The following is a 21,437-nucleotide window of genomic DNA, read 5'->3' as shown; positions in this document are numbered from 1 at the left end:
CTGTGCTAATGCCAGTTCTGATATAAGTCTCTTTTTGTGCATTTGGATTGCATAAATCAAGGTGCTTGATTCATGGATATCAAGACATATGTACAATTCAGAAACTGAAAGAATTTAGTTTTGTTAACTTAAAAATGCTATTTTGGTGTACTTATTTGTTTAAGTTCTGTCTAGTAAAGTTCATAAAAAGGATAAATAAAATATTTAAGTCGCACTAACTAAGATTTGGTAAAAACTTTAACTTAAGGTTCTGATTACTTAAACCAAGAACCCGTAAAACTAAAAAATTCTTGAGTATTGCCAACTTATCCAAGTTAACAGTGTAAATTACTCTGCTGCCGTATTGCTTTACTTGCACTGTCACGGCACATCCTCAGAGGATTTACATTTTTATATTTTTATGTGTGCCTTTGTTTATGTATATAGGTCTTGGCTGTTCTGACATTCAACTGTATATATTTTATTTCTAGAACTTTACAATCGTGAAGAGCTCCTAAACTGTATTTCGTTGTTCCCTAAACAATGACAATAAAGTTCTATTCTATTCAAATTATTCAAATCCACAAGTTAATGAATTACATTCATTGTATGCATAAGTTTAATATGCATGTTCACTTGGCTTGTACAGTAAATAAATGTAAGAAGTCTATCAACGTATTTACAATTTGACCTTAAAATGTGTAAAAGGTATTATTCATTGCTATTTCATGTTATTTCACTAAAGTTAACGCATTCAACCAAACTGAGATTAATCTATTGTACAGTTTCGTAAAATAAATGCGCACAAATAAAACAATATTGACTTTCGAAATATCCCAAATGAGAAATGTACAAGTCTATACGTCTCACCCAACGACAGCTCCAAAAAAGTGAAAAAGATGAAGCACTGGAATCTATTCATTCCTCCTGAAATCCACAATAAATTCTGTGTGTTCAGTTTTCTTATATTTGTTCTCTTTGGACAATTATTAAAACACTTTTCTTTATAAAGCATTATCTGCTGGCACAATGAGAAGAGATGAGCACACACATGGGACCACACAGGGGGGTTTTACATGCATACATAGGTTGTGATAATCCCACGGTATATGTATTTTTGTCATTCTTTCATACTGCCCCCTATATGTATAATGAAAAAAAGCACACCTCAGCCTCATTAAAGTTACCAATGGAATCAATAGAAAATAATATTTTATGTTTGCCATTCCCAAACAGTATAAATTGAAATGTAGATTTTGACATTACATTATGCTTCGAACTTTAGCCTATAATACTTCCTCTCAACATAATTCATGGTGGGAGAGTATTGCTTGTCTTGTATATGCTTGTATCAATGCATGCTTGAAGGAAATGAACAACTTCCTGTGCGTAGCATGCAGCAACTGCCAGAAACATACGTTTCATCATCAGAACAGTATATCAAAAACATATGGATTAAGCAATTGAGTACTTTAACCACATAATGGGGGCTTTGGAACTGCATAGTTATCCTAATGCACACACACTCTCTGAATCATTGTGCTGTTACTAATCTGTCAGTGTATGTGTGTGCATGCGTGTGTGTGTGCGTGTGTGTGTTTGTGTGTGTGTGAAATAAGGAAATAAATGTGAGCACATAAATATTTTAGGAATAGTTTAGCCTCTCCTGTGCAATTTTTTCCTGGTAGGTCTTTGCATACTATAACGTAACGAAACATTATGCATAAAAATGGAACGTTTTTATGTTTAGAAATGGAATATGAGCTTCATCAGGAGGACATGCAAATCAGCCAATATAGTAGAAAGGTTTGTTGTCATACAATTACAAATAACACTAATGTAGGACAAGAGGGTACAGTGTGAGATGTGTGCAAGCGCGCTCATGAAAATTAGCATAGGTCTTGTCAGAGGCAAATGAAAACCACAGAATACAGGAAACACAAACGAAATTCAACCGCTCTGTTGTTTGACCGCTTTATGCTGAATGCTTTATGCATCTTTCTCCTCTTCTATATCTCCCGAACTCCTCTATCTTATTGTCTGCTTGACAAGTCTGTTCAGGACTATACCATTTCAGTACTAAACTGCGGTTATAGATTCAGTATTTACACTACTGTTGACAAACAACACCAAGATTGTTGAAACTATGGGATGTTCTTTAAGCTGCATTCGAAGGTCATCTTCAGAGACTGGGTATGTACTGATGATGCATAAAGTTAACAATAATCTGTTTCATTTCTGTTTTCTTTCTGTTTTCTTATTTCTTTAACACCAAGAAGTTTTTAAGTGGTAAATGGCAGGTGCTTCACATTCTATAATTCTGTAATTTTCTATATTATCCTCAGCAATGCGAAACAGGAGGAAGTTGGTAAGATAAATATCCTCTTTACATACTTATATGAACAATTGTAAAGCTATTACACCCGATGTGTTTAGGTTTTAGATGTCTAGGATTCCTCTTTATTCATTCATACTTGCAATGTGTACATCACATATAATGCTTATTTTTTATGTGCACTTCTGTAGCTGATTCTATGTTCATTTGTTATGTTCTGTAGCTGGACTCTTGAAATGATAAAAACTCAGCTATGATTAACATTTTATAAATAGATCCTTACAATGTCTATCATCATTGCTATTAATTTGTAGCAATCGGTAATGTTTTTCTATTTTGTACATAGCTGATAATAACGACCAGAGTGACACAAATAAAAAGGTAAGAATCCTGAACAATCCTAATATTAAGAAAAGGGTTGTCATTATTGCGTTTGCCTTGATATAGGTTGTCAGTTGAGATGAAACAGTTTTTATCTCTTTCAGAAAATATTACACAGCGCAGTGTGAACATGAAATTAATCTGATCCCCAGTATCTTACATTCCTTAAAGGTCTCATGAACTGGCCTTGTTCATTGTTTCACACTGTTGTATGAGGTCTAGTTATGACGTTTGCATGATTTTTACATTCAAAAACATCAAAGTCAAGAAAAGAAAACTTTTTTGAGGCCAGCTCTGCAAACGCTCGGTTTTAATGGGTGTGTCGCATTGAAGACTTTATAAGTAAACACCCATTGCTTTGATTGGAAAGAAGTTTGCGTAGTTGGAGCCTTCTGGGAATTTGCTTAGAGATTTAATGTAAGGTAACACATTAGTACCATTAACAGATTTTGCAGGGCATTAGTATTAACTGGAGACCTCCTGTGATTTATAAATGACCTCCCCACATCAATATTTCATGTGACGCATTTGCAAGGGATGATTTTACTCAAATTTACTTTATTTCCCCAATGCTTTGAGTATAGTTTGTATAGCCTATAGTTGTATGGTGTTTATTGATATATGACCGTAACTGTCAGCATTTGAGACCCGTGATTGCAAACCGGACAAAAGATCATCGCGATCGCGGCTCTCAAATGTTCTCGAGATTCCAAGATAAATAAACAAACAGGAGACTCCCGGAAATGAAGGAATCCTCGGAGGAATGAAACAAGCAAACACTCAATGTTTTTCCCAGCTGAATCGTCTTTTAGAAATCAACTTTAACCCCACATTCCTAATGTCTGAATCCGAAGGAAGATTATGCAGTGACTGTATTCTTCCACAACCACAGGTGGCTCAATATTTAGCAATCTTTAACAGCATGTTTGTTTATTGCTTGCTCACTCTATCTGGTTCCGCGCCACCAGTGTCATGCGCGAACCAGTGGGCGGGGCTAGAGAAGTAGTCGTTGATATTTTTCTATGGAGGCGGTGTTCAACCTATCAATGTCGTCATAGATAGGTGCATTTCAAGAACATGGTGTTCGTTGGGCCTGGTGTCAATGACAGATGTTATCTCAGAAACAACGCCGTTTTCAGTTATAACACTTACATGATGTTTGTGTGAATACGATTCCCTCTTATATAACAAAAGCTCGGGTTAACATTGTGATTTTAATTCATGTCCCCTTTAATACCGACAAGAAATGTTGGCTTTCAAATGTAAAAACTGGAACATAAACTAGTACTTATTGCAGTGTCATTTTCAACACTGTAATTTTTGGTCTTCCGCCTGAACGGACAACTCAACCGCAGTTGTGCTTGCTTGTTTTGCATTTTGGGGTATGAAATCTGCTCAAAATATGTCTGTTGACTGCGATATTCAAATGACGCCTTTACTGAGAGCGTTGTTCCTGTTTGTTTAAATGTCAACATGATGATATAAATACATGGTAACAACCTGAAGAACCATCTTTAAAAGCTTTGTAAACATAAGTTTTGTGTATAAACAACTTTACTTATATACATAAACTTGTATTCTGTACTGCATGTGAATGATAGTGGTAATTGTTGAAACATTGTCTGCGTTAAAGATTGCCCAGAAATTAAATTTTGTCATCTTTTACTCACTCTCATTCCAAAACTGTATGAATGACTTTCTTGTACGGACACAAAAGAAATGCAATGGGCCATGATTACCAACATTCTTCAAATATCTTCTTTTGTGTTCTGCTGAAGAAAGAAAGTCATACAAGTTTGAAATAACAAGGGTGAGAAAATGACGATGAATTTTTCTTTTTCGGTTGAAATACCCCTTAAACATCAGTAACAAGCATATGAAAAAAGGACAATAAAAATGCTTTCATGTACAATAATTTAAAATAACACTATCATCATAGGAAAATTATATCCGTACATATACTGTTTTCCTTTGCTGGGATGGCAGTGAGTGCTTGGGCCCATACAAGAAATGAAGAATTGCATACATGAATCAAAGGTTTACAGAGGGTTTTATTTTCACACTGAGAGTCATTGTTGTGGTTTCACAGTATGGGGCAAAGACCAGTGTGATATATCGAGGTTTCTGCAACTTAACTGCAAATAAATGTATAGTTGACACGAGTCAGTCTTCTCTTCAACCACAGGAGTTGCCGACTGAAGATGTCCTCTACGCCTCCATTGACCACAACAATCTCAAACCAGAAAGGCACCCTAGAGAGGTGGCGGACAGTGATTGTGATTATGCAGTTGTCAGAATTCCTAAGAGGTTGACAGATGCAGCCAAACAGAAAAGCAGTGAGGACTGTTCAGATGATTATGTGCTCATGGGCTGAAGAAAGTGAATTCTACTGGATGGACAATCTGAGATACAAAACTTTAAAGTCCTGTTGAACTTTGTATACGTTTGAATGACATTAAGCTGTTTTATATTTATTTGTATGTTTTTAATTTCTTTCAAAAGTTAGTTATTTTTCAAAGACGATTTTCACTGAATTATAAAATGTGAATTCATTGTTTAACATGTTAAAGACGTTTTATATGTTGTAGCATCAAGGCACTTAACACAGAGATGTACATTTTTATCAATAATGTGAACAGTGATTAAAAAATAATATTATTGTATAAAGGTTGTCCTGCATAGTCTGTCCAATTTGATTGCATCAGAGGGTAAAACCAATATCGAAAGCTGTATTAACTGACTGCACCCCAAAGCCCAAATTCAGGGCAGGACAGACCTGGGGCTTGAGGTTTCTCAAGCAGGCATCTACATAAATGTTCTGAATGAAATAAGGCTGAGAGACAAAGCAACAAACAATTAAATAAAACTTGGGTTGAGGGGAAAATAAATTCTTTCTGAAAGTAGTTCTCTGGCACCACCTAGTTATCAGAAATCATTGACACAGCTGGGAGGATTATCCAATAGTTTTCCTATACAGTTTACTCAAGAATAGTTAAGTAAATATAAGAAAATACGTCAATAATTTTGTAAATATGCAAAGTTTATTAGACTAAAGGCATTATTTTAAAATTACGGACAAGCATCACAAGCTTCCATGTCTGAACTCTTTAGTCCACATCTTATAGCATACGATAATCGAAGAAAATTGAAATTACTCATGGTACGTTTCTAATTAAAGACAGTTTAACTAATCAAATAGTTTTTCAATAAACAATACGAATGTAGGCTAATATAGTTCAGCGATACATAGGCCTAACATCTGCTCTCACTCACTAGCTTAGTTTGGAAGTCATAGCAATATATACCTTTCTAGACGCTGATGTCATTACCTGCCACACTGCATGATGTGCGAGTCCCAAATAGTAATTCACAAATTGTATATGTGAAGTAAAACAAATACAAATCTTAGCTGTTCATGTCTTTCAGAGCAAGGAGTCCCCCTAGTGGTGACTATATGTAAATGACTTGACAAAAGGATGCCCTTGTACAGCATGCTTGCACTGTAATCGTTGTTACTTAAGCGTTATTGAGAGTTCTTGACTAATTATTGTTTCCCGGTCAAAAGAATATACAGACAAATATTTACAGTCTACAACTATTTATAAGATGTGTTTTTTCACATTTTTATATACAGCTACCTTCCAAAACGTGTTCTGGGGCAGCTGAGGCCTCTAGGCCTGGTTCTCATCCAAAGCTCCCTGCTCTTCACAGATGCTGTCCAGATCTTGGCAAGAATAAGGGCATTCCAGGATCATAATGTAATGAGTGGGTGTTTCAAACCACTCGATACGGTGCAGAACGGTGGGATTAGGGAATAGACAAAATTTTACAAGGCTGAATCCAGCTTCTTATTCGCAGTTTTCATATTGACCTTATTTGTCTTATTTTTAAAACCTTTTAGTGAGTGTGTTTCTGTAGGCGTGTCTGTGGGTGTGTGTGCCTGTGTGTGTCTGTAGTTGTGTGTGTGTGCCTGTGTGTGTCTGTTGGCGTGTCTGTGTGTGTGTGTCCGCGCGTGTGTCTGTGCCTGCGTTTGTCTGTGCGTGTATGTGTGTGTGGGTGTGTGTGTGTGTGTGAGGGGGTGTCTGTATGTGTGTCTGTATGTGCGTGTGCGTGTGCGTGTGTGCGTGTGTGTGTGTGTGTGTGTGTGAGAGTGATAGAGAGAGAGAGAGAGATAGAGAGAGCACAGAGGATGGGCTGCTGCTTGCTGTACATACAACAAGTGACAAAGTTTACATAAATCTATATACATGTAACTACATAGCAGCAATTTATCGTGTTTATAATGCACTGGCTGAGACCAACAAGAGTATAATAAATTGTATAAGAGCAATGGATCAGAAACAAATACAGCATAGACAAACAAAAGAAATGGAAAAAATAAATATATAGAATGAAAATAAAATACATCAATGATGAAAATAATTAATTTACATAAGAGGTAAGAGGGACAGTTAATTATAGATATGCAAAGTATAACAAAACTGTGTAAACTATGCTTTTTACAAATATACACGTAATTTACTTAATTATGCATTAACCGTATTGCATGCTCTGCACTAGAATACTGCACTTTCAAACAGGTAGGTACTATTGGATGTGATTAATATTCATGGTGGAGATAGTCCGCCTAAAAACTGTTCTATCAAAGTAATGTTGAGAATGAGAAGCGGAGTGGGAGATGGAGGTTCCACCTGTTGTTCACTGTCATCTCAAGGGGCATTCTGCATGTCATGACTCTGACAGCAAACAGCAGCCCATCCTCTGTGCACTCTCTCTCTCTCTCTCACACACACACACACACGCACACACACGCACACAAAGACACAGACACGCCTTTTTAAGGTGGAACGGATAGCGTCAATAAGAAACTGCGAATAAGAATTTGGATTCAGCCTCGTCCAAATTTTACTATTGCGAGTTATACAAATTAAAACAATGAAGTAATAACTATGCTATTTACGCGGAGTTGACAACCCTGTATAAACTCACAGCCTGGGTCTCCCCCTTCCTAAAAGTTGTTATTACCTAACATAGCGGAAACTGTAATTTAAGACTGAGTTGCCAACTCCGCGTTTTCTCCACGGGTTGTTGTTTGTTTCGCAGGTTGAAGATGTGACATTTATAAAATACAGTCGACCTAAATGCATGCATTGAACTAATTTACTCTAGCAAATGTATATTGCAGATAATATAAAACTGTTGCACTATAAGATTAGACCGTTTAAGGAGATTTTTGTTGGGAGGGTAACTTGTTTTCGTCATGATTGTTTCTAAAAAGAATGTTGTACTATACATTCATTGGGCGTTTCTTTAAATCTGGCAACCCTGTGGTCGTTTAGTTGTACAGTAACTTACTTGTTTCAGGACCCTATTTTTGGTGCTTAAATAATTATCTTTAAAACATTCCTTTTAAATGCACTGAATGCACTGGATGGACCATCAGATAACTGTAAGAGCTCAAGAGAAGGAAAGAAGGTTTGTGGCGCAGTTTTTCTGGTTATTTTAAAAGAGTTGTCTGTCGATATATGATTTCCTTCACAACTGACAGCTTTCACTGAAAGTTCACGTTTGAGTTTTGTATTCGTAGAGCAGACATACATTAGTGACCTAACATGAGATCGATTTATATAGTTCAAGTAACGTTATGGTACGTCATCTACAAATGGGTACCCTTCTTGCACCGCTTTTCAAAACAAAGTTAATTAACTATAGTATAGATTAGTTTACAAATGAACTTTTTGACTTTCTTTTTTAAGTAGACGTATTTGAAAGAAATATGGCGTATAGTTGTGCAGAACTTATCCAAGCTAATGGGTAACCGACATTTCATAATGGTTTAACTGTGTTTGTACAGTATATGACAGAATTTGCGACTATGCATGCAAACGATTCTTTATGGAAACATCTGTCTCTTATTTTAATCTTGGTTTTACAACAGTTCAAAAACATGGTCAGTTAAACCGTGGCAACCACAAAGTAACGGAACAGCAGCATAAATATCTCTGAATTTTAATGTACATCAAAGGAATCGATCGCTGCTCCTGACTAAGTCATTTGCATTTCAAGGTTTTATCTATATTTTATATAAACAGTGAACTATGACTTATTTTACATTGGATGATTTAATTTCTGTAGCCTAACTGCTATACTGTTAGACCAACCTAAAACACATTTTTAATTTGTTAAGTTGTATTTTTATTGTTATAGGCCTGTTTTATTTTATTTATATTTATTATTTTTATTTGTGCTGTCGCTCATAATTTGATTATGTGTTCTTATTTAATTACTTAAGGTTTATAGTTGTCTTTAAAAGTATTTGAACAATATACTTTACGTTATAGGTAAAAAACAACAAACAAATACTTAAAATATTTATTATATTTTTGTGGTAGGCTATTTGAATCACTGGGCCGACCGCAAGCCAGGAGAAAAAAGGGAGATGGAGAGACAGTTTTCCTAGCGGCGTTCTATACTCTCTCTGTTCCCGCCGTCTCGTTTCCTTGTTACTTTTCCATCAGTGTATCATCCTTGTCACCTGTTCATTGTCATAACATTGTCCTGGACCAGTTCATTTTGTTCTTTGTCTTGTGTCCAGTGATCATTTAGATTCCTAGAGCTTTCTATAGATGCAAGTCAAAGTTAGTGTAGTTATCGTTTGCCTATTGTCATATTGTCTTGTTTTGTATTAAGTCTATGTCAGTTTAAATTTAGTTAGTCTTGTCCGGTTGTCCTGTTTTTCCCCATTGTAGGTTTTTGTTTTCTGTTTTGTCTTTATAATAAATCCCTTTTGTTAACCCTGCATCATCCATCTCACTACCTGCGTTTGAGTTCTGCCCTGATCCATGACAAGTAGGCCTATATAATCAGAAACAAAGTAACTACTTGAGTAGTTTATTCCTTGCATACTTTTTCCTTTTACTCGAGTAATTTTTAAAATAGCGACTTTACTTGAGTATCTGTTCTCTAGTTACTTGTACTTTTACTTGAGTAAAGATTTTGGCTACTCTACCAACCTCTGAATAGGGTAAAACATGGGGAAATTTTGTTCCTATAACCCGTTAATGTTAAAATGCCAGGCATTAAATTAATGCAGTGAGGCCTTTTACATCCATGCCACCGGTGTCTGAGGCAAGGGGTGAGGCAATATGTGAGTTAGAAAATGCCCCACCTGGTGCTTATCTTGACTTCATACAAAATACACAAATAGAATTTTTAATGCACAAAATACATTTCGACCATGTAATATACTATTAAAGTGGTTTTGAGGGGCGCTAAACTGGTTTAAAGGGAGGCATTAAGAATGAAACGGATTCAACAGTTTTAATAAGAACTTTCGAATAACAGTATAAGGCATGCAAAAGCAAAAAACAAATGAAAGTTATATAATCAACCTGTCAGTAAAAAAAGCATGTTGAAGAGGTTTTGCTCATAAATGTATCCAAAATAAACAAGCAAGCTTGTGATTATTGCATTGGTCATACACATGAGAGCAGCTGTTCATTTGTGCATTTCATGCTACACATGCTGCATGTCTGAAATGTGACAATGGCCACTGATTTGTACTCTACCCCTAAAATGACTTCTGCTGGAGTTACCTAATCTAGTCATATTTCAATAAAAAAAATTCTGGAGGGCGCAAAAATATATTTAACATGTAAAATGTATTTTCTTGACATGCAGCAGAGCAAAAAAGACCGGCACAGAGGAGCCGACCCGCTGAAGAAGGAGAAGGAAATAACATTAAAAACATTTATTAATAAATGTCCTCGAAAGGGACAATTTTGTTACACATGCAATTTAAAAAATGGAACTTGAAAATCAACAATACAGTAAGTGATTTACATTTTAATTCACTTCATGTCCTTTGTGTTTGCTATAAATCTGACTTATTGATCAAAGATAAAAAAAAAATTCTAACAATTTTAAAGAGAACAGACTTTAAGTTTCTTAGGTCAAAAGACATCCAATCAAACAGATTTCAATCTGTTTGTTTAAAGGCTATATGTAGGAAGCAGATTCATGTGCAGCATAATGTTTATTAAGCAAAAAGACAAAAAAAAGGAAAATAAACTAAAATAATCCAAAGTATATTGAGCAATATAACTGGGACCACAATCAAATATTTAACGAATGACAACAGTCAAAGAAAATGCAGGGTATTAAATACATAAAAACTAACAAGATAACAAGATTCACCTGGAGGAACTAATTAACACTTAAAACTACAAAGGACTACAAAACATGGCACGGAACAGGAAGTAACATAAGAGTTCACACGGACTGGGACCATGACAGCAATATTGAACAGGCTATCCCTAAAATGAGCATTTTCATGTAATATTTAAAAATGTTTTATAAGCATTTCATGTAATATTGAAAATGTTTTAAGCATTTTATATTCAAAATTTTCACCTTAATTTTCTAACATTACAACTCAAAGTTGCAATGAGTAAGGTTGCTAACCCGAGCCAGAATCCGTGTTCACAAGATACTGGTCCGTGATCCAGCGACTTGATTTCCAATTTCAGTGACAAATGATTAATTTCACAGTTCACAGGAAAACACTGTGGTTAAAGATGTTTCTTGGGATGTGCCTTGGAATTCTATGTTGCCTGGTGAGTCATTCGATCACATCTATTTATAACTTGCATTACAAATGTATTGTGATTGTCATTTGATTATAATTTCCTTAATTTATCTTTGTTGAACTGTCCGTTTAAATTCTAGCGGAATAGTTGTGCGTTGCCTAAGAGAAGATTAATTTGCCATTTTCTTTTTTCATTCTTGAAAAGTGTGCTGTATATAGGTTCCGTGCTTTCATGAAACTAAAATAATGATGTGTTTGCAGATATATTTTTCCTATCTGGAAAGTGAAATCAAGAAACAACTTCAATACAGCTTATTATTCACGGACTTCAAACTTGTCAAACTTCTCGCCACAAACGTCTCCACCCCTGCTGAAAAAGTCTTAAAAAACAGTTCAATGGAGTCTGCTTCACCAAAAAGTTCATTTAATCTCGAATCAGGAATCAATTCAGAAAGTGATTTCAAATCACAACAGGCTCGACCACAAGAATTGATCACTGATGTGTCCATGAGTACAAGTCCAGCAAACTCCACGTTCCTCATTCAGAACCTGAAGGACAGCTATCAAATAGGAGAGGAGCTTTGTGTTACTATCCATGCGAGAGATTTTAACAACAAATCCAAACGTTATGGAGGGGACTTCTTTCAAGCCAAGCTGTTCTCATCCAAAAATCCCCAAAAGGTCAATTCATTTAAATGTGTCTGTCTTTTACACTCTTAAAGAAAGGTTCTTCAATGCCACAGAAGAGTGAATGGTTCTTTGTGGAACCAAAAATGGGTCTTCTATGGCACCACTGTGAAGAACCTTTTAAGCCCCTTCATTTTTAAGAATGTAAGTATATTTATCACATCTACCCGAGACAGTTGTTTGAGCCTTAGGAACGTTTTTTTTCACAGGCTAGTGTGTTTGGGGAGGTGATGGACTTGTCAAATGGCTCCTACTCTGTGTGTTTTCTTCTGCCGTGGGTGGGACAGGCACAGGTGGCCATCCGTCTGATCCATTCCAGTGAAGCTGTGGAGGTCCTCAAGCATCACAGAGAAACAGATTCTGACAGGATTTTCTTTAACGGATATTTTGAAGGACCAGCACCAGATGGGGCCAGGTTGCGAGAAACAGTGAAGTGTAATGTGAAGTACGACAAGAATGGATTGGAGAGGATGAGAACTGGAGATTGTTGCTGTGAATACAAAGATTCTCGTACTGGGGAGGAATGGCGATGTCAGAGACCCAAAATCTTGCCATGCAGTGCTCGCGTTTATCACTCTATGGGCGGCTATAAAGACACCCTAACTGAAAAAGAGGCAATTTTATTGTGAGTTTTAAGGATTTTTTTAAATATATAAACACTTTCCCTATTAACTCTGCGATGCGATCTGCTCTATATAGCTGGGAGCCATATTTATAGTGCAATATCAAGGTCTCTTTTTAGCCAGGTTTCCGCTTCTTCAACTATAATGTATACTGATATGCTGTCCTCTACTGCCTAATGTTAAAGGGAAACAAACAAAAACTAAAAATGCTGGAGAGCACCAAACCAAGGCAGCTATTGGCAGAACCATGTTGGATTAACTCATGTATTTAGTCATTAACTAGTTTTTATTTATGTTAAGGCAGTATGATATACATACATTTCCTTTTTTGCAGGACAAAGGCCAACCAATATATTTACCCAGGTGAAAAAATCATCATCAACATTGCTCCTTCCAAAAGAAATGTCACTGGTATGTAATGGTTACTCAGAAGAGCATCCCAAGAGAGTGTTCATTATTACATTTAGATGTTGCCTTCACCATTTCATATCACCCAGCAGATGAAAGAAAGAAATGTCGTCCTGGTTTGCACACACCAGTTCCATCTGGCTTTTACCTGGATGACGTGTGGACGTCCTTTGTGTGTAGAACACGTCATTTTTCTCCCCGAATAACAACACAGTGCCTGAAAGGCAAAGAAATCTACATGATGGGAGATTCTACCATGAGACAGTGGTTTGACTTTTTGATAAAAACTGTACCAAGTGAGACATTAACTTTTAACTATATTTGCATAACAAGTCACATTCAAACATGAGAATATCATTGATGGGTTTTTTTCACCGCAGCGTTGAAAAAGATGGACCTGTATAAACCTTACCAGACAGGGCCTTTACTAGCAGTGGATGTGGAGAACAACATTTTCTTAACCTGGAGGGCTCACGGTGTTCCTATACGCTGTCAAAAAACAGAAATCGCTAATCTGCACTATATCAGTAATGAGATTGAGGATCTGGCAGGAGGGCCTCACACAGTTATTGCCTTTAATCTGGGGGTCCATTTCACCACATTCCCTTCGGATATCTTCACCCGCAGAGTGTTGAGGATCCGTAAAGCTGTCCTGGATCTGTTACAGCGGGCCCCAGAAACTACTGTCATAATCAAGACCGTTAATACTGGATTTAAGGTAAGTGTGAATAAAGCAGCAGTTCATCCAAAAATTTCAATTCTGCCATAAGTTATTTACTCACCTTGAACAAATTTGTTTTGTTAAACACAAAGAAAGATATTTGGAAAATTGACAGTTCTGGGGCGCCAATGACTACCATTGCACTTTCCACTATTGTAGTCAATTGTGCCCCAGAAATTTCAGTCGCTAACATTTTTGCAAATATCTCTCTTGGTGTTCAATAGAGCAAATACATTTGCCATGGTTTGGAACAACTAGAGGATAAGTAAATGATGACCAAATTTTCATTTTGGGTAAACTGTCCATTTATACACAAACTGTCCATTTATTTTCTTGCATTTTTTTCTGTTTTTGTAATAGGATGTGTTTTCCAGTGACTGGTATTGTATGCAGTTGGACAGAATTCTACGACAGCATTTTCAGGATGTTGGTGTTTATATTTTGGATGTATGGCAAATGACATCCTGTCACTACAACAAAGACAACATTCATCCAGGTCCCGTCATCATTAAAAATGAGATAGACATTTTTCTTTCTTTTATGTGCCCGGACTAAACATAACCATTCAGAAAGTGAAACATAACGGTCTTGTTTTGAGATACAGAGTGTAGACGTTGGAACAGGAAATCTCACATTCTAAGAACAGATGTGTTCAGTGTTGAACCGTGACGTTTGAGGATTGGTACAAAGTCTTCCTCCTGTTGTTTTCAACAACGTCAATCAGCTTTTCTCTTTTTTTCAAGACTTGATGATAAAATTCATCCACTTGTTTTTTAAATGACGTTTTCCGCATTTCTACTTGTTTTTGAACTTTTTTGGGGGTTGGCGAACCAACCTCCTGTATTTCCTCTTTACAAGACTGTTGGCGAACAACCCCCCAGATGGCGGAAAGCTAGCAAAAAACAAAGCGCCCCCATTTAGAAAAAATATATGATTCGGTCAGTTTTACTGTTACTCAAATGAATCTCTCCCAATGATTTACTGTACTGCCAGCCAGCGGTATACTACTAGAAGGCGCCCCAACCCTGTGTAAGCACACGTTCGACTTCTTGCAGCATGCGAAGGCTGCGCAGACAGTGTATGACATCGCAGAACTGAGACTTCTCTGTAATCTTGAATTACTCTTGTGAGATTTGGAAATCTCATGTGGATAGATTCCACATCTATCCATGAAGTCAAATATACATAATCTCATCGGCCGACTTTTATTGAAAATCGAATTTTTACGTTTTAAATATTATTTTTTACAATAGTTTAGGTCATCCTAGAGGGCCTAGATTATGTGTTAAATAAATAGGAGGGAGATCACATGCTCAGTTAAAAGTAGCACAAAATGAGAGATGTGTCTAAACTAAGGACATTTTGTGTGTTGGCCCAGAAATAAAACAGATTGTGTTGTTTTAAACAAAAACAGTGTTAGAAAAAAAAATAAGTTTACTATTTTATTAGTTAATAATATTGGTTCTGTTTTTCACTACACTGCAGTCACTCTGGGGCATGACTCAGTAAATTAGGGACTTTCAATTAATTTAAAGCATTTGTTTTATGACAGTTTTGCTAACCCTTCCTGTCACCCATCATCTGTAGTGCCCACGTGATGTGAACTGTTAACTTCCTCAGTGAATGGCAGAATGTACAATTCCAAATGGGTTCTTGGGTCATCGTTTCCTGTTCCTGAGTTTCGTTTTTTTAAGTTCTTGCTTTTTATTCAGATTAAACATTTGCCTGAGTTTTGCCTGCACGTGCTATTGACCCCTTGCCTGTTTATTGGATCACTTGCACTTCCTAAACTCTTCTCAAAGCTGAGCTTAAATTCACAAACACAGCTTATGCATCACACATACAATATTTGTAAGGCATATTTAGGGATGACATTCAAGGTTTTGTAAAGTTTGACATCACTGTTGATCACTGCTGTATATGTGTATTTTACACGCAGTGTATTAAACTGTAAAGTTGAAGTTATCCTTATATGTAAAGATATGAATGGATACATTTTAGAGTTATTTTCTGTGTTCATTATTTGTGCTGGAAAGTGACTGACTGTAGTGATAGTGTGAAGGGTATTTAAAACGTGGAGTCATGTTGCCGGAGTCAACATTATCAAGTTAAGGACACCATCTGTAAGAAATCGCTTCACCAGCACAATTTTTTGTTCTAGTTCAGGCAGGATGTTGATTCTACTATGAGTAGCTTATAGAAATCTTTTACACTCTAAATGGGAGCGTTTCATTCCCACTGCTGTCCTATTTATGAAACTGAGGTGAAAGACTGTATTTTAAGGTGAGTAACATGGCTAATAAAGGATCACAGCAGTAAAAATGATTTGTTCTAGTTGTCTGTTTTTTTAATTGAAACATTTAAATCATATATTATTGTTTTGTAGAAAGTGATTTTTTTAAGAACAAGATTCGCAATATTCCATCACAAAATTATAAATCCAAGCCACATAAAATTTTAATAATCAATAGACAAAGATTGTTTCTCGATATTTTAGTGGAATGTGTGGGTCAAATAGTTCCCTAAACTATTTGGATGATGTGTTGCATCCACCCGGACCAGTATGTACAGTAGCAATGAAACCGCAGTGGATCATGAGCAGATCTAGATCAGAGACCGAAGTCTGGAGCACTCCCCAAGCAAGCTCCACCACTGACAGAGAATCAGACCCTGAATTACAGGCATTCATCATGAGAAGAAACCAAGTGAACAAAGATACTGAGGTGAGAATCAATTTCTCATACAAAGTTTTTAGATTCAAGATATTTGGCACACGCTGTCAACTAATCTAATTGTAATTGGTAAGTTCTGGTCATGTCATTATGAGAGGTATTCAAGTATGGATGTTATGGGTAATTTCCCTAAGTTTGATGTTGTTTTTATGTGTAATGTAGGTCAGTGACATACTTTAGCTTCAGTGACAGAGCTGGCTCGTGTATTATGGGCACAAGGGCTCTACCGATGTTACAGAGCAATTATAGTTACCAATTCTTACTGACTTTTCATAATGCAATTATTCAATAAGCATTGTGCTCTTTAATCACCTTTTATTTTTGTGTGGTTCTGCCAGGCTGATTTCTGCAAGCTTGCATCTGATCCCGCACAAAACTCTCACGGCATTTTGCAATGCTGTGTGCTTTATCAAACCTGAGTTTGACTTTGCCATTGACTTTTCCTTGATCTCAGACAGAGTGTTGCCATGATTAAATAAATATTCTGGAATTAAGGTTGATGTGATTTTCCAATTTACAAAATTCAATTCAGTGCACTCAAATATACCAAAACAAGTGATGAACTTGCTTTCTTCTTTCAAAACCTTTCATGTTTAATTGGATTGAGGACACTGACCCAACCCAAAACAAAACATGTTCGTAGCGGCACTATTTTACATGGCTGAGGCTTTACAATAACATAAGGTCACAACCTGCAACATGTGCTTTTATTGATAAAGGTCATTTACTATTTTTTAACATTAAATGATCAATGCAACGTGGTTTTTATTATCTATTACCTGTTTCTTTTTGCCAATAAGCATTTAGGCAGATTATCAATGTGACTAAATATGAACAAAATCTTAACACTTTGTAAATTTGTAAATACAGTTGTCTTGCATTGCTAATTTTCTAAATTTGGTTTCTTGTTAAATTTTCTTGTCGTTACTATTTTTTTTTTCTTTTTGAGTATAAACCACCATCAAATCAGAGAGATTCTGTTCCTAAACAGTTCCTGATCCAGAGACTGTTGTCATGAAGGAGTTTTCAAAAGAACTTTCTGCCGAACCAGATTCAACAATTACTGTATAGACCGTTTTATCAGACGTCTGCACCTGGACTGCAGTTAACTCACGATCTGTGTTTGTTTATTGGTCTGGCCAGAGCCATTGAAAGATAAAGTTGCGTCAACTTCAATGACTACAATGGAACGGTTCATGAAGGCTCTCAATAGTTCCCGGAAGTTACTAGAAACGCATGAAGCTGCGACTAAACAGACCAACTGAGGTAAACTTCTAACCGATTTAAAGACGACAGCCATTTAATGATTACAAAAATGTAAGAAATAAAGCATTTTAAGAGAAAACATAACTTTCTGGATCTATCTGAAGACTCCTTAAATCACGTGACGCTCCAGCGTTTTGGACTTCCGTTGGGAGAACTCTCTCTCTCAATGGCTAATAATATAACTATTTCATTCAATTTAATTGATATTATTATTTTATTGTATAATATATGTTTTTTATGAAATTATTTGTTTAATATTGTTGTATGTTAATTTTATTAAATAAACAATTTGTTGAACATGCCCTGTATTTTTAAGAATTAAGCAACAAGAACGATTCGGCGCAATGGTGGAAAAGCACTCTTTTACTTGAGAATGTGTACAGGCGCATGCGCAGTCATGTTTGTTTATGTTATTGTCTTGTCATGGCCTTTTGTGTCTTGTGTGAGTGTTTTGTCAAACTCATGGAGAACCGTTCTGACAGCTCTCCACATGCTCGGTGTCTACTTCACTCGCTCCGCCCTTGTGTCTCCCCGTCAGGCTTTCCGCTAACCGGGTTACCATCACCTCATCACCTGGACTCCTGTAGCTTGTCCCTTTTAGTATATGGTGTGGCAAAAGTTGATTTTTCCGTTCAAAAAATTTGCTTTTAGGCCTCCGAAAGATCACTTGATTTTACATTGTTACAAGTTTTCAAATGTGCTCTAAACATGGTTAAAATTACATAAAATGCATTTATGCGAATAGTCATTGAACCGATGTACCGATAATAACATCAAATCATTAAATTATCATCACAAACTAATTTGTATGCTATTATTTTTAGTTAAATGTTTTCTTAGATGTATCCACTGATACACATGTCAACTTACATTCCTGCTGTTCCTATGAATACTTTTAGGTATAAATGAATGAATAGAAAGAAACCTTTGTGAATTTTTATATAAATCTTCACTCAGCACCTGCTCGGCACAAGGTTATCATGACCTGTTTGTAGATTGTAGTCATAGTAACGGGGCGGAACAGGCCCAAATTTGGTCCCCAGGCATGACTGGGGCTGGAACAAGTCTTCTTGATACTGTTAAGTTATTTCTTGTCCACCACAAATATGTAATGGTCATCATTATCTGCTTCCCCTGGCAAAACACAATGTAGATTGTAGTCATAGTAACGGGGCGGAACATGCCCAAATTTGGTCCTCAGGTGTAATTGGGGCCAGAACATGTCTTCTTAATACTGTTTAGGTATTTCTCAGGGACATAATAACTGTGGTGAAGACCAGTGCCCAGTGCATGTAAAATATATCTAAATATGTCTTGTTTGTGCGCAAAATCACACAATACAATGTATTCTCCCCTGGTTCCTTATTATTAATTCAACTGATAGTCATTTCCCCCTGTTAGGTCCCCTCTATTTAATCCCTCTTGTTCTCTCATCTTGTGTCAGACCGTTGCGTGTTTTGCCTGTTCTGACTTCAACAGTCCAGTGCGTCTAGTTCTATTAAGCCTTGTTTTTGCCTATAGTTTACCAAGTCTCTGTCTAGTTTTTCCAAAATCTCCAGTGCCTAGTCTCGTACCTAATCACCTCCCCTAGATCCTGTTAGCGTCTCCGACCTCCGCTCTTATCACCTCCCAGCATCTAATCACAAGGGATCGCCGGTTTCTAGTCCAGTTTCTAGTCTAGTTTGTAATCCACATCCAGTATCGAACATTCCAACTAATTATTTTCATGATTGTGAACAGTTGGCATATCACATGGTCCATCTTCACTTATGAACTTGGCAATCGCTCTACTGTGTACAGTTTTCTTTTGTGTTTTTAACCACAACTCTTATTTCAGTTGCTGTTATTAGCAGATTGATTGATTTTGTTCAGAAAGTATGTTAGATGAAAGTACATGTGTGAAATGTATTTATGTGTTTATGTGTAGGAATGGGAGAAACTGAATTATGATATCCATACTCTGAGGTGTGCTCGGAGAAAGGTTTGTACACGATGGAAGAAACTTCTACTTCAGCTGGGTAAGGAACTTATTCTTATTTTTTCTGTCCTATTGATCATCTTGTTTAGAATTATAATTTTTTATGATGGGCTTTTGTGTTTGTGTTTCTGAAAGAAGTTATGTAGCCTACGTGTTTATAATAAATGTATATTGTTGATCTAGGTTACCAGAGGGAGGTTGACTCGTTGCTGACAGTGAACAGACAGACCGTTCTGAGTGACTGGGAGAATTTGGAGAAGTCCAGAAACCTTTTGAACATAGTGCTGGAGGAGACAGGCCTCTTCCCCCGTGGGCTGGGCACACATGAGAGATATCTGTATGTCATGGTAAACCTCTGCATATTGAATAACAGACATGACCCTATATACTGTAGCCTCTGTCATTTCATCCTTTATTTGTCCACCGACTCTTTCTGATTAAAATGTAATTTTACAAGATTAAATGTTTTCCACATTAATAAATTTAGTGTATCTCGGGGGGCTGGAGCAGAGTCGTTATACCTTGTAGCTAAAACTGTTTAACTAGACTACGTATTAGGATGAATAAAACATTTCTCTTAATCATTTCCTAGGATCGTCTGGTGTCTTTGGACAGTGCTGAGGACTTTGTGCATTTGGCCAAAGAGAACTATCCAAGAGATCATTCTTAGAATAGAGAGCAGCTTTTGAGTACATGTATCAAGTTACTTTGTAGGTCTTTTAACCTATATGCACATACAGTATTATTGACCGCTATGATTTATAGCTGTTTGTAATTAAATTTTAGTAACAAAAACTACACAATACTCATTCAACACTCGTTCAACTATGTTCAAAACCTCTGGATTCATGTTATATCATCATGATTTAAAGGAACGATATGGGGTTTTTAAGAGGATCTATTGATGGAAATGCAATAAAATTATTAACCAAACTATTTCTTCAGAGGTGTATAAAGACTTTATGTAAATGAACCGTGATGTTTGTAATACCTTAGAATAAGCTATTTATATCTACATACAGAGCGGCGCTACATACATTGAATTCGCCGCCATGTTTTGAACAGCAGCCCTAAACCGTCAAACAACTCTACAACGTGAGTTTCCTCTTTTTCTTCCCAGCAGTATCGTTGTGAAACGGATCGCGGGATGATCCGTGAGTATCTTTGTCAAAAGCCTTAGTACTTGCGGTGCTAACGCGTCTGTGCTGGAAAGTCGTATAATATTAACGCAGGTCCTAGCTCCTGCCTGACTTTTATCCTTCTTTTTAAACCTAAAATCCACAAACCTCTTATTTTATGTAATATATAAGACCGCTCTTTCTACAGTCTTTCTAATGCCCGCATGATCTCATTTTCTTCATGAAAAAGAGAACGCCATCTTTTTCTACTGTGGTGGCCACCGATGTGTTTGGACTTAGAGATCTATAATACAGTGCTAGTGGCCGCTGTTAATCAAAAATTGTGCTTTTAAGATTGTTCCAGAGCAAGAGACCATTTGGACAAAAGTTTACATGAGTTTGCTTCCATTTCTTACCTTTACTGTTCTTACACTTTAAAGAACGAAAGTTTGTTTTTTAATATCGTTTAAACCTTAAAAAACTTTAAATGAAAATCTTATTTAAAATGTAATTTAAAAATAAAGTCAGATTTAGACTTCTATTCTATATACCTAAATGTGTTTGTATTTTAGCGAGGTGGAAGAATACTGGGAGATAACAAGTCCCCGGAGGGTGCGTTTTA

The 21,437-nt window shown here is 36.4% G+C and overlaps 3 protein-coding genes across 3 annotated transcripts; all 3 read left to right on the top strand.

The window, feature by feature from the left end:
* Positions 1-1,928: 1,928 nt before the first annotated feature.
* si:ch211-214p13.7 (uncharacterized) lies at positions 1,929-5,396 on the top strand. The gene is made up of 4 exons (XM_056755163.1): positions 1,929-2,172; positions 2,325-2,347; positions 2,661-2,695; positions 4,881-5,396. The coding sequence occupies exons 1-4, from the start codon at positions 2,126-2,128 to the stop codon at positions 5,067-5,069; spliced, it is 294 nt and encodes a 97-aa protein (XP_056611141.1). The 5' UTR covers positions 1,929-2,125; the 3' UTR covers positions 5,070-5,396.
* Positions 5,397-7,882: 2,486 nt separating this feature from the next.
* LOC130427958 (NXPE family member 3-like) lies at positions 7,883-15,892 on the top strand. The gene is made up of 8 exons (XM_056755733.1): positions 7,883-10,524; positions 11,246-11,310; positions 11,544-11,963; positions 12,179-12,594; positions 12,927-13,003; positions 13,093-13,296; positions 13,381-13,718; positions 14,082-15,892. Exons 1-8 carry the CDS (start codon positions 10,500-10,502, stop codon positions 14,274-14,276), a joined length of 1,740 nt encoding a protein of 579 aa, XP_056611711.1. The 5' UTR covers positions 7,883-10,499; the 3' UTR covers positions 14,277-15,892.
* A 2-nt stretch (positions 15,893-15,894) lies between these two features.
* LOC130427538 (melanoregulin-like) lies at positions 15,895-20,367 on the top strand. Its single transcript, XM_056755065.1, has 5 exons — positions 15,895-16,004; positions 16,219-16,444; positions 19,647-19,737; positions 19,881-20,044; positions 20,290-20,367. Exons 1-5 carry the CDS (start codon positions 15,940-15,942, stop codon positions 20,365-20,367), a joined length of 624 nt encoding a protein of 207 aa, XP_056611043.1. The 5' UTR covers positions 15,895-15,939.
* Positions 20,368-21,437: the final 1,070 nt, after the last annotated feature.

The sequence above is a fragment of the Triplophysa dalaica genome, chromosome 8 (assembly GCF_015846415.1).
Source record: "Triplophysa dalaica isolate WHDGS20190420 chromosome 8, ASM1584641v1, whole genome shotgun sequence".
In the NCBI taxonomy this organism is placed as follows: Eukaryota; Metazoa; Chordata; class Actinopteri; order Cypriniformes; family Nemacheilidae; genus Triplophysa; species Triplophysa dalaica.
This window is presented reverse-complemented; position numbering and strand designations above follow the sequence as displayed.

What these genes read in the sequence shown, in the direction of transcription:
- si:ch211-214p13.7 (XM_056755163.1), top strand. Translation starts at nt 2,126, where the DNA reads ATGGGATGTTCTTTAAGCTGCATTCGAAGGTCATCTTCAGAGACTGG. An exon ending in TGCGAAACAGGAGGAAGTTG is followed by an intron (nt 2,348 to 2,660) that starts GTAAGATAAATA and finishes TTTTGTACATAG; the next exon opens with CTGATAATAACGACCAGAGT. An exon ending in AGAGTGACACAAATAAAAAG is followed by an intron (nt 2,696 to 4,880) that starts GTAAGAATCCTG and finishes CTTCAACCACAG; the next exon opens with GAGTTGCCGACTGAAGATGT.
- LOC130427538 (XM_056755065.1), top strand. Translation starts at nt 15,940, where the DNA reads ATGGGAGCGTTTCATTCCCACTGCTGTCCTATTTATGAAACTGAGGTG. An exon ending in AAGTGAACAAAGATACTGAG is followed by an intron (nt 16,445 to 19,646) that starts GTGAGAATCAAT and finishes GTTTATGTGTAG; the next exon opens with GAATGGGAGAAACTGAATTA. An exon ending in AGAGATATCTGTATGTCATG is followed by an intron (nt 20,045 to 20,289) that starts GTAAACCTCTGC and finishes ATCATTTCCTAG; the next exon opens with GATCGTCTGGTGTCTTTGGA.
- LOC130427958 (XM_056755733.1), top strand. Translation starts at nt 10,500, where the DNA reads ATGGAACTTGAAAATCAACAATACA. An exon ending in ACTTGAAAATCAACAATACA is followed by an intron (nt 10,525 to 11,245) that starts GTAAGTGATTTA and finishes TTAATTTCACAG; the next exon opens with TTCACAGGAAAACACTGTGG. An exon ending in TTGGAATTCTATGTTGCCTG is followed by an intron (nt 11,311 to 11,543) that starts GTGAGTCATTCG and finishes ATGTGTTTGCAG; the next exon opens with ATATATTTTTCCTATCTGGA.